The sequence below is a fragment of the Nyctibius grandis genome, chromosome 6 (genome assembly GCF_013368605.1).
Source record: "Nyctibius grandis isolate bNycGra1 chromosome 6, bNycGra1.pri, whole genome shotgun sequence".
NCBI classification, from domain to species: Eukaryota; Metazoa; Chordata; class Aves; order Nyctibiiformes; family Nyctibiidae; genus Nyctibius; species Nyctibius grandis.
In genome coordinates, this window is record NC_090663.1 from 69,574,415 (window position 1) to 69,587,800 (window position 13,386).

The 13,386-nt window shown below is 38.2% G+C and overlaps 1 protein-coding gene across 3 annotated transcripts in view; it reads left to right on the forward strand.

The window, feature by feature from the left end:
• Positions 1–13,386, forward strand: part of WDFY3 (WD repeat and FYVE domain containing 3) — a 195,392-nt gene that overhangs the window by 127,017 nt on the left and 54,989 nt on the right. For all 3 annotated transcript variants that reach the window (XR_011048337.1, XM_068402547.1, XM_068402548.1), the window contains exons 20-27: positions 1,132–1,313; positions 2,791–3,022; positions 5,927–6,087; positions 7,286–7,397; positions 7,807–7,997; positions 9,485–9,637; positions 12,079–12,152; positions 12,255–12,416. Coding sequence is in view for 2 of the 3 variants with exons in the window: in XM_068402547.1 (XP_068258648.1) it covers positions 1,132–1,313; positions 2,791–3,022; positions 5,927–6,087; positions 7,286–7,397; positions 7,807–7,997; positions 9,485–9,637; positions 12,079–12,152; positions 12,255–12,416 (1,267 nt within the window). In the remaining variant the exon portion in view is untranslated. The remainder of the gene's footprint in view (positions 1–1,131; positions 1,314–2,790; positions 3,023–5,926; positions 6,088–7,285; positions 7,398–7,806; positions 7,998–9,484; positions 9,638–12,078; positions 12,153–12,254; positions 12,417–13,386) is intronic.

Consider the following 13,386-nt stretch of genomic DNA (forward strand, 5'->3'; position numbering starts at 1 on the left):
CAGCTTTGGCACTAGGAGAAAAGATAAATCCTGTGAGAACAAGAACAGTATCTCTTCATTGGAGCCACCTGCATGTGTCAACAGAAAGGCATCACCCACGCTTGCGCAGAAGCGGGGTCATACAGCAGACAGCAAAACGATGGGGGGATTACGACCCCCAGAGACCACCCAAGACCCCTTCCGCAATTTAGTATGCATGTGCAAGGACATTACATAATGTATTAGCATATGCATAAGGTTTCTTGGAATAGGTGGGCTTTTCTTGGGAATTGTATGAATATTCATTTTTCTATAATGTATATAATGAGCGTGCTTTTGTCCCTAGGTGACCATGTTAGGTGAACTAAGCCCCTATATTCCTGGTGCCATAACAAAGTAATGCCCGCTCATTAACGCTAAACCCAGCGTTAAGGAGTTTTATTCCCGATTTCGGTGACAAGAGCAGGTAGTGGAGCCTGTGGAGGAGACCACAGTGCAGCAGGGAAAAGTGTGAGGAGAAAGTCCACAAAGTATGGATATCTTTCTCTCCACAGTATGAGAAAGGTGAAAAATAGCTCTGTAGGTTTGGAGAGACACCTGTTATTTCTTGCCGACTACTGCTGTAAAAACCTTTTTAGAAAAACAACAAAAAAAATCTTTCTGTGACCTGCATAGTGGCATGAGAAAGTTAGTAAAACTTGAGCAATCTCATTCCAGCTAAAATTTCAAAGGCAGGAGAGAAGTAAAATGTAATTGTCAAAAGTCTGAAATATCATGAGAATTTTCTTAGAGAAGAATTAAGGCAAAGGAGGAAGAGACCTGTTGTTTATGCTATCAAAACTGTACTGGTTTGTTAATGTGCAAGTATTTAATGATGTTCAGCCTGTCAGATTGTGACAATTTGATCTCAAAAATTCTGATTTTATTCTTTTCAGTTCTTGTATTTGAAAGTCTAAAGTTGTATCTTGTTAATCATATGACTTCATTCATATCTTGTTAATTGTATTTTTGGTCACGTTAACTACATTTTCTAAAATTTTGTCTTTAATGTATTGCTGTAGATTGCTTCGCATAAAGTCTAATGACATGAGAAGCTTAAAACAGATGAATAACTTTTCCACCAATGCCCACTAACTGGTACTTTCCCTTTAGTCGATGACTTCAGTGAGGAATCGTCATTTTATGAAATTCTTCCTTGTTGTGCCCGTTTTCGCTGTGGTGACCTCATTGTGGAAGGCCAGTGGCATCACCTAGTTCTGGTCATGAGTAAAGGCATGCTAAAGAACAGCACAGCTGCGCTCTACCTTGATGGACAGCTTGTTAACACTGTTAAGGTAAAATAAACCTTTAAATCCTAATTTTTACTGGTTGGAGTGATTTCTTTCTCTCTGTGCATATATATGTGTAAAAAAACCCACACAAACCAAAACCAACAAAAAAACACACACACACACACACACACACAAGAAACAACCAAAAACCAAACCTGAAATGAGGAGCCTTGCAAAAAAGGGGTCTTTGCTCACTACACAGCTCAGACCCAGCCCTAGTCCTGTTAAGAGGAGAAGATAATGAGTTCTTTCTCAGGCATGAGTGATAGTAACACTAAAGTGAAGCAGACGTATTGAATGTGAGGTAAGTTTGGCATGGCTATGCTGCTGACTAATTAGAAGGATGATAAAAAGCTGAAGAAGACTTATCCCAGGACCATGTAGCAGATCTAACTTTGAATAATAGGGAGATTACAGAGTGAGAGTTTTGCCAATTTAGCCATGTTTTTCCTTTCCTAACCCTCTGGCCACCCCAGAAGTAGCATCTCCTTGTCAGTGATAGCCACTGAGATGTCCAGTGTTGTTATTAGTTGATTGCAGATGAAACACATTTAGTTGTAAAGGTCAATATTTTATTGTTAGGTGGAAGAAACTAGGAGACCAAAAGCAGAGAGCAGTGAAGAGCAACTACACACTGAGCACAAAGTATTCCCGACCTGTAACTGATAACCAAAGAGCATTTGGCACCTGACAGGCGTGAGCCTCAAGGGAGTAAACTAATCCTGGTGTGGGGTGCAAATTAGCTAGTGTTACTGTACAGCTATAGGTAAAACAATAATTTGACTTTCAAAGGTTACCTTTTCAGTATTCCTTTTGCAGAAAGTGGACTATGGTAACTTTACATGTTACGCTAATAGCTGTAATACATGAGCACGTATGTGGCCATACGTGACTACATTCAATAGCTGGTAACAGAATTTTTACAACGTAGATAGAAAATGCCTCTGAGATTGTTAATACCATTATATATAGGCCAGCATCTTCTCCATGTATTTTTTTTATTGCTATCTGAAAATCTTATCAAATTGAGTTCATCATGTTTGCATGTTAGCTCAAAACAGTATAATTACCAAAGGCATGTTTTCACCGGCTGAAGAAGGAAGAGAAAGAACACAAGGTTATGAGATTATTTTTTGCAAAAGCAGTAAGACAATGACCATCATAGAGCACCATGTTTTTAGAAGCAAGATACACCCTTGTCCTTTAGCATTTTGAAGCACAGAACTCACATGTTCTCATCCTGTGTTCCCATACACACCTTCACCTTTTGAAAGCCACTTAACTTCTGATCTTTGCATTTACCTTCTGATTAATATTCTTCACTGACTTTTGCTGTATGGTATCAGAATACCATGCGTTATGTACCTATCACTTGGTAGTCCCCTGGTTTGCAAATCACTTTCCTGAATTTCTGATCTGTCTTTCTTTTCACAGTACCAGTGCTATCTCAATAACTTCACTGTGTTTTTCTCCCTTACAGCTTCACTATATTCATAGTAGCCCTAGTGGGTCTGGTTCTGCCAATCCACCTGTAGTCAGCACTGTTTACGCCTATATCGGCACACCACCCGCACAGCGACAACTCTCTTCCTTAGTGTGGCGTTTGGGCCCTACACATTTCCTGGAGGAAGTTTTGCCCGCCCCAGGTGTTAGCACCATTTATGAGCTGGGACCAAATTACGTCGGAAGCTTTCAAGCAGTATATGTACCATGTAAGTACAATTCAGATGGCAGCTGTAATTTGGCCTGTGTGTAGTGGAATCTTTTGCGTGCATATTGACAGAAGAGGTGAGAAAGGAGAGTATTGTGGTAGCAGAGAGGAAAAGCTAGCTGTTCATAGGAAGAAGATCAGTAGCTGCTATTGAAGAGGATGATAGAAATCCAAATTACTGTTTTGACATACTTCTGGTAGTTCTTGTACTGAGATATGATAGAAGTGCTTGTATTCCTTATTTTGGTTTTAAACCAGTCAGAAATGCCTAAAGCTGTTGTTATTCATACTGTAGAAAGTGAAATTGGAAAGGCATTTTAACTTGTCAGTTTCTAGTGATAGCACTCATTTGCAAATCTGCAATGTATTCTGTACTTTAAACACAGCTGTCTTGAAATGTCATTGTTTATAGGGCCTAAGTAGGTCAGCTGAGAAAAAAAATCAAACAGGGAGGGATTGTGGTGCATCAGACAGTCTTAAGCATTCATTGCAAACAAATATGGGAAATTGTTACATTTTTTGAGTGTTCTTATTTGAAATTGAGGGGAGTAGAACACAAAAAGATGTGACTAACCTTGTTAAAAATATGTGTCTGTAACTGTGTTTTTAACTATTCAGACAACAGATTCTTCATTAGCTCTGGTAAGATAAACTGTCACTAGCAAGATTTTCCTGTTCTGTAGAGCTCCCTGTCTTTCTGTGCAGTTAGAGTACCTCCTCACTAACATCAGTATTAAGTCAGAAGATGCTAATTGCTTTACCTGGCTATCACAGGGCTTTTCAGTGAAACGTAAATAAAAATGGGGAACATATCAAGTCATCTTGTCCTTGCATTGTCTTTCCACATGAGGACCATAATGTTCTCTAGCTCTTCTGGAGAGAAACTGTCACCATCTCAAGGAAGGAGGTAGTGAGTAACGAGAGCGATAGGAAAACTAAAGTATGTACAGGAAGTTCACAGTCTTACTTTTCATGGTGAAAGCTTTCCCTAGAGTGGTGACAGACACACATGCACACACACCCCCACACCTCCCCCCCGCTCCCCAAAATGTAGATGATCTTCAGGCTGTGAAAGAAGTATCTTGAAAAAGAAGGTAGCTTTCCTTGCCCATCTTGAGTGAAAAACTTTAGGGAATTGAATTTTGTCATGTACAGATGTGTATCACATGCTCGCTTTTTTAACAGGTAGACAAACCTGGCAAGCAGCTCTGGATTTAGGTATCTGCTAGTCATGATTTCTCCTGGAAGGCATTTTGACTGGTGCTGTATTAAGTACTGAATTAGCCAAAGCAAATTCCGTGAATGTGAATTTGTTCATTCACTTCCAAGAATTAAAGAGCTTCCTGCCTTTATGCTAAGGCCATCTTCACCAGGAAGCCCACAGTAACTTAAGAGTTCTCCATTTCTTAACATACTGACTTTTTCCAGTGTGGTGGTGTATTTCTCCCACACAAGCTTTGCTTAGTTCGTTGTGTTTCAGGAGTGGTCTGCTCCAGAACAAAGGGCGTGTTTCTATTTGGGGCTAAGCTTCTGTTCATGTCATGTGCACTGTGCCAGACCCTAAGGAGTTTGATAGGGGATGCAGCATGAAGTTCTGTATCTTACCCTTTTATCTTGGCATCTCTTTCCAAAATGCTTGTTTTTCTTTACTGTAATGATTATTTGTGGGAATCCTGGAGAAGGGGAGAGCTCTTGCAGTCTTCCGCTGTTGTTCTTTACAGGGAAGTTGTGTCTGGCTTGCCATTTGCCCATGTGGTGCTTCTTTTGGAAGTTTTGTCCCTGCTTTCAGTGAGCAAGATTGCAGTCTTCTGAGAGTTTGTCCTGTGTTTAAACAGAATGAAAAACCTGATACTCTTTAAGTCTTGGAAAGACCCCTCAGAGAGCAGTTATTAGTTCAGGAGAAGGAATTCCTTTGTCTGTTCACTGAAATGGAGGAATGTTCTTAGAGCATCTATATGTGCAGATGATCCAATGAGGATTTAATTTATGGGGAAATTAAGACTTCTGAAACCCTCTCATAAGTGAGGCTTGACAGAGACTCGACCCTGGTTCAAAAAATTATGTAGACACCCAGCTTCTTGTTTGTTTCAGTGTTAGATGAGAGGCCTTCAAGCTTTTTTAATTCTGTTAACGTGTTTCACTGGAGTTGGAGACACCTTTTGACCTGGAGTGAAGATGCAGAAGTGAATCTCTATCTTGAGCTTTCAGGTGCTGAGTTTTGCATGCTTCCTCTGAGCGTTGTAGACAACTGTCAGTCATAGTATTTGCAGTGCCTCACAGGAAGCATCCACTTTTGGAGCAGTGGATACAAAATATTAAAGATACTATTATATATTCTCTTTGATGCTTGGGCCTTTTGGTCTTTGTTCAGTCTTGCATCTCTTGTACCATTTTCTAAGGCGTTTTTCCTAGCAAACCATTGTAAAAAGCCTGTTGTCACAGGCAAAGATGCAGATATACCAAATACTTCTCTGTTTTTTCTTTACTTCATTTTTCTTCAGGCAGGAAGGGAAGTGAATAGCCCTTAGGCTGCATGCAAATTGAGTACAGGAGTAATGTTGTCTTCCAAAAATTCAGATGAAGAAGGATCACATCTTCTATTGCTTGGCCAAGCCGCAGGCTGCAAGTTGCCTTTACGGGTTAATATTGTAGACCTCCTTGAAAAGAAATGTTTGCTGTGCATTGCCCTTTTATCTTAAATAGCAGGTTTATTCCACAACTCATATGCTATCAAGCTCCTCTTTGGTACAACGAGCAAGTATGCAAAGACAATATCGACTCTCAGCTATTTGTAAAACCTTTCTTCTATACCTATTCTGCAGTATAAATTGCGTAAGGTTTTACTCTTAAAACTGAAAATAAAAACAGTGCTATTACTGAAATGAACTTTTATTTTGTCTTTAAGGCAAAGATTCGAAGTCTGAAGGAATCAACCCATCTCCAGTATCTTTGGTACCAGAAGAGAAGGTCTCTTTTGGTCTCTATGCGCTGTCAGTTTCTTCATTTACAGTGGCAAAAATAAGGAAAGTTTACAACAAGTTGGATAGTAAAGCTATTGCCAAACAGGTATGTTGGGAAATGAGTTGGTTAATGTGTACTACTTGTTTGTTCCTTCTTTCAAGGCGATTTGCTTGATGCAACCAGGAACAGTAATGTACTTGTCAGAAGAGTTGCCCATGATCACTTTCATGTTTACAAAAAAAACCAAAAAAACAAAAAAAACCAAAAAAACCAAAAAAACTGAGGGAGATTGTACTCCTAGATTTTATTCGCATTCTTGAAATTAACTAGTAGCTATGTATCTTGGCACCTTTTGGAGGTATTTTGGCTTTTTAATGTAGATGGCAGTTGTAATCCTGTTGAAAAACAGTTAAGATTATATCATTGAACAATATTTCTGCTGTTGCAGATGAACAAACCAGATTGCTTAGTCCTCTGACTATGATTAATATTTGGAAACCAGAATATTGGTTTACATTTTTCTTCCAAGTACATTAAAAGTCAGTGAATTATTTGTAGAAAAGACCATCTCTGAAGAAAGGCTGAGAGAGTTGGGATTGTTCAGCCTGAAGAAGAGAAGGCTCTGAGGAGACCTTATTGCAATACATACAAGGGGTTTATAAGAACAATGAAGAGAAACTTTTTACCAGGGTGTGTAGGGACAGGACAAGGGGCAAGAGTTTTAAACTGAAAGAAGGTGGATTTAGATTGGACATAAGGACCAAACTTTTTATGATGAGGATGGTGAGACCCTGCAAGAGGTTGCCTAGGGAAGCTCTGATTGCCCCATACCTGGAAGTGTTCGAGGTCAGGTTGGATGGTGCTTTGAGCAACCTGATTTAGTGAAAGATGTCCCTGCCTACAGGAGAGGGATTGGACTAGGTGATATTTAAAGGCCCCTTTCAACCCAAACCATTCTATGATCTGGTGGAATTATTTTTAAAGTTAGATTCATCTTCCTTAAACTTTGGAGACTGGAGATTTCTCTTTACTTGAGAGAATGTCCTAATGACTTTAGCATAGTTCTATTTTGTTATATGTTCCTCACTCTTTCTCACAGGAGGAAAATACACAAGTTATGTTCAGGCTTACATTAAAAAAAACCCTTCCCTTAAAAAGCCCAGGGAAAAACACAGACAGACATGAACTAAACAATATGAAATTAAATATGGAATTAAATTATATGGAAAATTAAAAATACAGAAATTAAATCTGAAATTAATATGAAAATAAAGCCCTTGATTTTTTTTCTTGTTTTGTTCAGCTGGCGATTTCTTCTCATGAAAATGCCACACCTGTGAAGCTGCTACATAACTCAGCAGGGCATTTGAATGGACCAGCGCGCTCCATTGGTGCAGCTTTGATAGGATATTTGGGTGAGTTGAGTACTTGAGAATTATGTTTAAACTTGTCAATAAGAACTTATTGGAAGATAAATTGTGTAATTGATGAACTTTAATGGTACATTCTTAGATTTATTTTACTTCTTTATATTTTATGGGCATACTACTATCTTTTTTCTTTTTTTGATAGTGTGGGATACTTGTTTCAGTTTATATGAGTTATCATTATGAAAATATACTTAATTACTTTACCTCAGGTCATAAACTATTTTCCAGTTCAATATTTCCTTCACCTCTTCTGAGGTATCATAGTTCTTCTAGTGATATTCTTTTCATAGTTCAAGCAATGCTAGAATGCCAATTACTTGCATGTATTCACAATGATTTCCTACAAGAACTAGATTTGATTTGATTTTGATTTATTTTCTCTGCCTATACTCAGGAGTAAGAACATTTGTCCCCAAGCCTGTTGCCACTACACTGCAGTACATTGGTGGAGCTGCTGCTATTTTGGGCCTTGTAGCCATGGCATCAGATGTAGAAGGGTTATATGCAGCTGTGAAGGCCTTGGTCTGTGTCGTAAAGAGCAATCCACTAGCCAGCAAAGAAATGGAAAGAATCAGAGGTTATCAGGTATGTAAGAAATGTCTTAAAACAGACCAGGCTGATTGAATTTCACTGTCTGTCCTAGCAGTTCCTGTGGAGATTCCCTGTTGTGTTGAGGTAGCCTGAGTTTCTGCTCTTAAGTTTAGTGAGCCCTTGGCTAATTAGCATAGATGAGTTATTTGGGATGGCTTTTAAAGGAGAGAGTGGAAAGTTTTGCTAAGCAGTTGTGCACGTTTAGCTACTTTGCTGAAACAGACCCTTCATTAATACCATGGAAGAGCACAACTATGGCACTTACATGATTCTTTTTGTGTGATTGTGAGTCTACCCCTGCAAGCCTGGGAGCTTCTATCTCTGTCATCTACCAGCAAGAGAGGAGGATAGGGACGCATGAAGAAAACCGAGTAAGTCATTTTGAGGAGACTGCACAGACTTTATAGTTAGTGATACTGTTTGCTTTCAAGCTGAAGTCATCTTAATTCTCCATTGGGGTAGGGAAAGTGCAATCAGTTATGCAGAAGGATTGGCTGACTGACTTGAAAAGATCTTCACACAACCAATGCATTTTGTGTTTCTCATAAAGACTGCTCTACTGAAATGAAAAGTTTGTGCTGTGGTTTGGGCAACGTATTTACAAACCTTGTAATGCTAATGGCTAGTATAGTTACATCGAAACATTATTGTTCCATGTAGCCTGTTGCAGACCTCGGCTTACTTTGACCAAACAAATCTGGACAGTGTCCTCCTTGCACTGTAAGCAGTCAGTGGATCATCACATAGGACCTTAGATTCCACTTGTATTGACCTCAGCAAATAGCATGGTTTGAGAGAGATTCCCAGAAATCTGTATTTCTGTAGTAATGTTTCAAGGAGGATGGTCAGGCCAGTATGTTGAGAGTTTAACAAGTTTGCATCAGAAGACGAGAAATAGCAACAGTACATCTGGCAATTTGTTCTTTCCCAACCCAGATTATAAGAAGTTAGAGGAGAAATGAGGACTGAAAGGACAGCACCTATGGTCATGCCTAGGGCAACAGAGGGTAGCAAGAAAAGAAAGTCAGGCTTATTCAGATTTATGTTGTCATGGCTACTTTTCTTCAGTGCCAGAATACCTCTCATTTGTGCATGCAGTACTCTAGGGCTTCTCTGTTTAAGTCTGCCATGTCCACGGTTGCTGTCCAGGGACACAACTCTCTGAGAATGTATCATGTTCTGTCTTAAACTGTGAATGACTACGAGAGAGCTGAGGTGTGTCTGTCGGTGCCTAATCCTCAGGGCCTAGATACTGTCTGCAGTGTAGAACAGATGTTTTATGAGCTGGAGGGTGTCCTGGATGTGCCCCTTTTCTAATCAGCTGTAATGCTACTTTCAAGCTTTTTCATCAAGAGTATCAACTATCAGACATACTTTAAGGGCCTTCTCAAAAGGGACATTTCATCCATGCTTCTTTGTGCTTAGACAACGTTGCTGTGTGTTCATATGCTACTAATTACTATTCTGTTTACTTGTTCAAGTTGCTGGCAATGCTGTTGAAGAAGAAACGATCCCTTCTGAACAGCCACATACTCCATCTGACCTTTTCCTTGGTGGGAACTGTTGATAGTGGGCACGAGACCTCAATTATTCCAAATTCTGCTGCCTTCCAGGATCTGCTCTGTGATTTTGAAGTATGTAAAAAAAGTGATGATGATACTGGATAGTGATTATCTCAGGTGCTGGTAGCATACCTTAAACATCAAACAACAGTAAACTAGGTTGTTATCCTGAGCACTTACTATTTCATATATAGTACAGTAAAGCAGATGGAGCAGCAAGATTATTGGTAACTTTTCCTGCTGGAATGGTTTGAATCACTGTAGGAACAATGAATGGGTACCACAGATGTTTCTGTTTTTTGTTGTTCTAGAAGATACGTTTTGTAGTTTTCTGTTCTGCAGCAATTCTGCAGTACATATATTGAGGCATGAAAAACATAGCAAAAATAACAGTAGGAGGTAACCTTCCAACGTAGCACAGAGGAATCACTTTATCTTATGTCTCCTGCAAAGTTAGGCAGTTAAAATTCTGCTTACATGACCTGTGAAATATTTAAGCATTGTTATGTTAAACTAAGGAAAGTAGAAGAGTTCAGAAGGAAATGCTAATGTAATAGAGGCTGATAAACAGTGTTGTATGATGCATAGAATTCAGCATTTAGTGTTTGCTCCTTGGGCATTGTGTGTACCTGACACAGACTGAGTAAAAGTATTCTGATTCACATATACTAAAATAAATAAATAAAATATACTACTGCTACCACTAATCCAGCTGTAAGATACTGACTTAATAGCACAAGTCCATCTTGCACAAATGGCTTTATGGAGTTATCCATTTCCTTTTTTTTTAGATGTCTATTTGAGTATTTCAAAGCACTCCTGGAAACTTTATTTAAGGGTCTTGTCTGTGAAAAAACTCCTGCTTACCATAGCCTTTATTTTAATGAAATCAGCTGTCCTTGTTAACTTTGTTTTTTCGAGAGCTTAAAGGTCTTCGATGCACCCAGCCAGCCCCCCCTTGCCAAGATTAACAATACACTACAATTATGGCACAAAAAAAGAGGAAATGAAAAGGGCAAACCTGAGCCTCTTTTTTTTTTTTTTTTTAACCTTAGTGGGGATCTAATACAGAGGAAATTTGTCACCCACTGAAGTTTTCTCTTTTTTGAGGCATAATATTAAAATGAGAAATAAGTTTGTGCCATGTCTAAATATAAATTCTTCACTATCATGTAACTAGTTAATTCTTTAACAAACCTTTTAAAATACAATAATGGTTCCTTTGTGCTCACAAAATTAAACATAGGCTTAATATCAGTTATTACATGTACAAGAGGTAATATTTGTGGTGGAGGTCTTAAGGTAGATGACCTGTTTAGCAGGGAAGTGTGTGAATCACAGCTGGACTCCTTTTAGTGAGGCATGAATTCTGCTGAAGAATACTTTTCTCTTTTTCTTTCTCACATGAAGGAACCAGCTGAGAAATTTCATCAATGGTATATAGTCCCTCAGACAGTAACTACTGTACAGAAGATCTAATTTCATATTGTTTAGTTCATGTCTGTCTGTGTTTTTCCCTAAAGACGAAGAACAACTGGAGAACATACACTTAAGAGACTTAAAAAAAAAAAAAAAAAATGCAAGTAATAGGTCTGTGAGTCACTAAGAAGAAACTTTCCAAAAGCTTCACTTTGGCTTTTTTAAAAATTATTTATTTTATTTCTGTATTCAGAAATCAGTGACCCAAACATTTCACCTAAACGGGATAATTTAGATGTTCCTACTCTTATGCTAAACAGGGAAATGAAAAGATTTGTTCTGATCATTTTAGATGATAAGATTAGAAGAAAAGCGAAAGCTAGAAAGCTGTTCATTTAAGTCAGTGTTATACACCAGAGCACAAGTATTAATTATGCTTTGTTCAATAGCAAGTCAGTTTTAAGATTAGCAGCTATAAATGTGAGCTTCCTGGCTTTTACATCTTTTATTACTTCTATTGATTGAACAACTTAGGGGTTTTTTTTTCTGTGTATGTAGAGGATCTAAATCAGGTATACAGGAAATGCTGGGTAAAGATTAAAAAAAAAACAAACAATCAGGGAAGACCTTGAGTTCAGTCTTGGCAGAAGACAGTAAGTTAATTTTACAAAGAGAAAATCTTCACTTCAGCCAAATAAACTTAATGCAGCATTTCGCATCAGCCTTGTAAACCACAATAACTCCTCTGGAATCATTCCACCATCTGTTTAAAGAGAAATTCCAGATAGCGTGTAACTTATTTGCATAGAACTCTTGAAAAATTTTCAGCATGACACACTAACAGAGAATATGTTTGGTACCAATGTGTATTTCTTTCGTCTTCCATAGTATATTTAACACTTATATGAAGTTGAAGGGTAAACAATTGAGAACCTTGCAATGAGCTTTTGAGCACAATCGCCAGGTAAATAGTCACATAGATGAACAGTTTTAATCTCTTCAGGCCTTTCATAACATTTAACATACTAATTTCAGTTTTTAGTCTTAAAGTAGATATGCATACAAAACATATCATTGTTTATTCTGTATTTCAGGTCTGGCTTCATGCACCCTATGAGCTTCATCTGTCATTATTTGAGCACTTCATAGAACTTCTCACTGAGTCCAGGTATGAGCCAATGCCAGCCTAGTAATGAAACTTACAGGATTAGGTAATACGTAGAGGATGCTCCGATTTTAAATTGCCACCTCCTTTCTTTCCTTCTTCCAGTGAAGCAGCAAAGAACGCTAAGTTAATGAGGGAATTCCAGCTCATCCCAAGACTGCTCTTGACTCTTCGAGATATGTCTCTGTCCCAGCCTACTATTGCTGCGATTAGTAATGTGCTGAGCTTTCTGCTTCAAGGCTTCCCTAGCAGCTATGACTTGCTCAGGTAGCCCACACCTATGACAATTCTGGCTTTTGCACTTTTATTACGTTGGTGATCTTGGTCAAAAACATATGATGGTAAAACTGCTGTGGACTAAGTAACGTGAAATCCTCAGGTACTGAATTTTTTCGTCTAAGAAGTAACTGAACTAGACATGGGCAACAATTTTGTTAATGCCTTGATTTGCATATTAAATGCAGCTTGTATCTAAACAAGCATGACTGATTAAACTGGCAAGTTCTGCAGGCAAAAAGTGAAGGTGCTGTATTGCAGCTCCATTCTTCATGTGAAGCACTGAGCACTTTTCTTAAATACCACTGAATATTACTTAAGATGGAGTATAATGATACTTCTGGTTAAAATGCAGCTTTGATTACTTCCCACATGAAAGGTTTAGTTCAAGATTTTTTCTTAATCATCAATGTTCAATGTAGAAAAATATTTAAGGCTGTCAGATATAGTACTATTAATTGTGGCTGATGAAAGTTACATAAATAATTGCAGTTCATATGTACAGGAGTATTTGAAATGCTTTAAAATGAGTTCAACTCCTTGAAAACTTAATTTTTCTTATCTCCCATTTCATTATAGTGGAAATGGATAACATATTGCAGGGCTTGGAGCTTCTTTTCATATGAGTGGTCATGTTTTCAGCTTCTCGCTTTAAATACAATTAAAGATGTCAGAAGCATCAACCTGAACATCTTACTTATCTTTGTTTTACTTACGCAGGACTTTCTTGTTCTCCTTCTTGGAAATAAAAATGAAAAATATTGTATAACTTGGGAAAAGTTATGCTAGCTAGGGACCATTTCAGGTTAGTTGCAGAGGAAAGAGGAATATATTGCATCTCCTTTCTTTGAGTAGCGCATCATCGTCTTGTCTTAGAAAACCGTGACCTTGTGTTACATCACCTCAAGCGATAGGCATAAATGTTATACCAGAGTCAAGTAATCACTGTTTTAGATGTAAT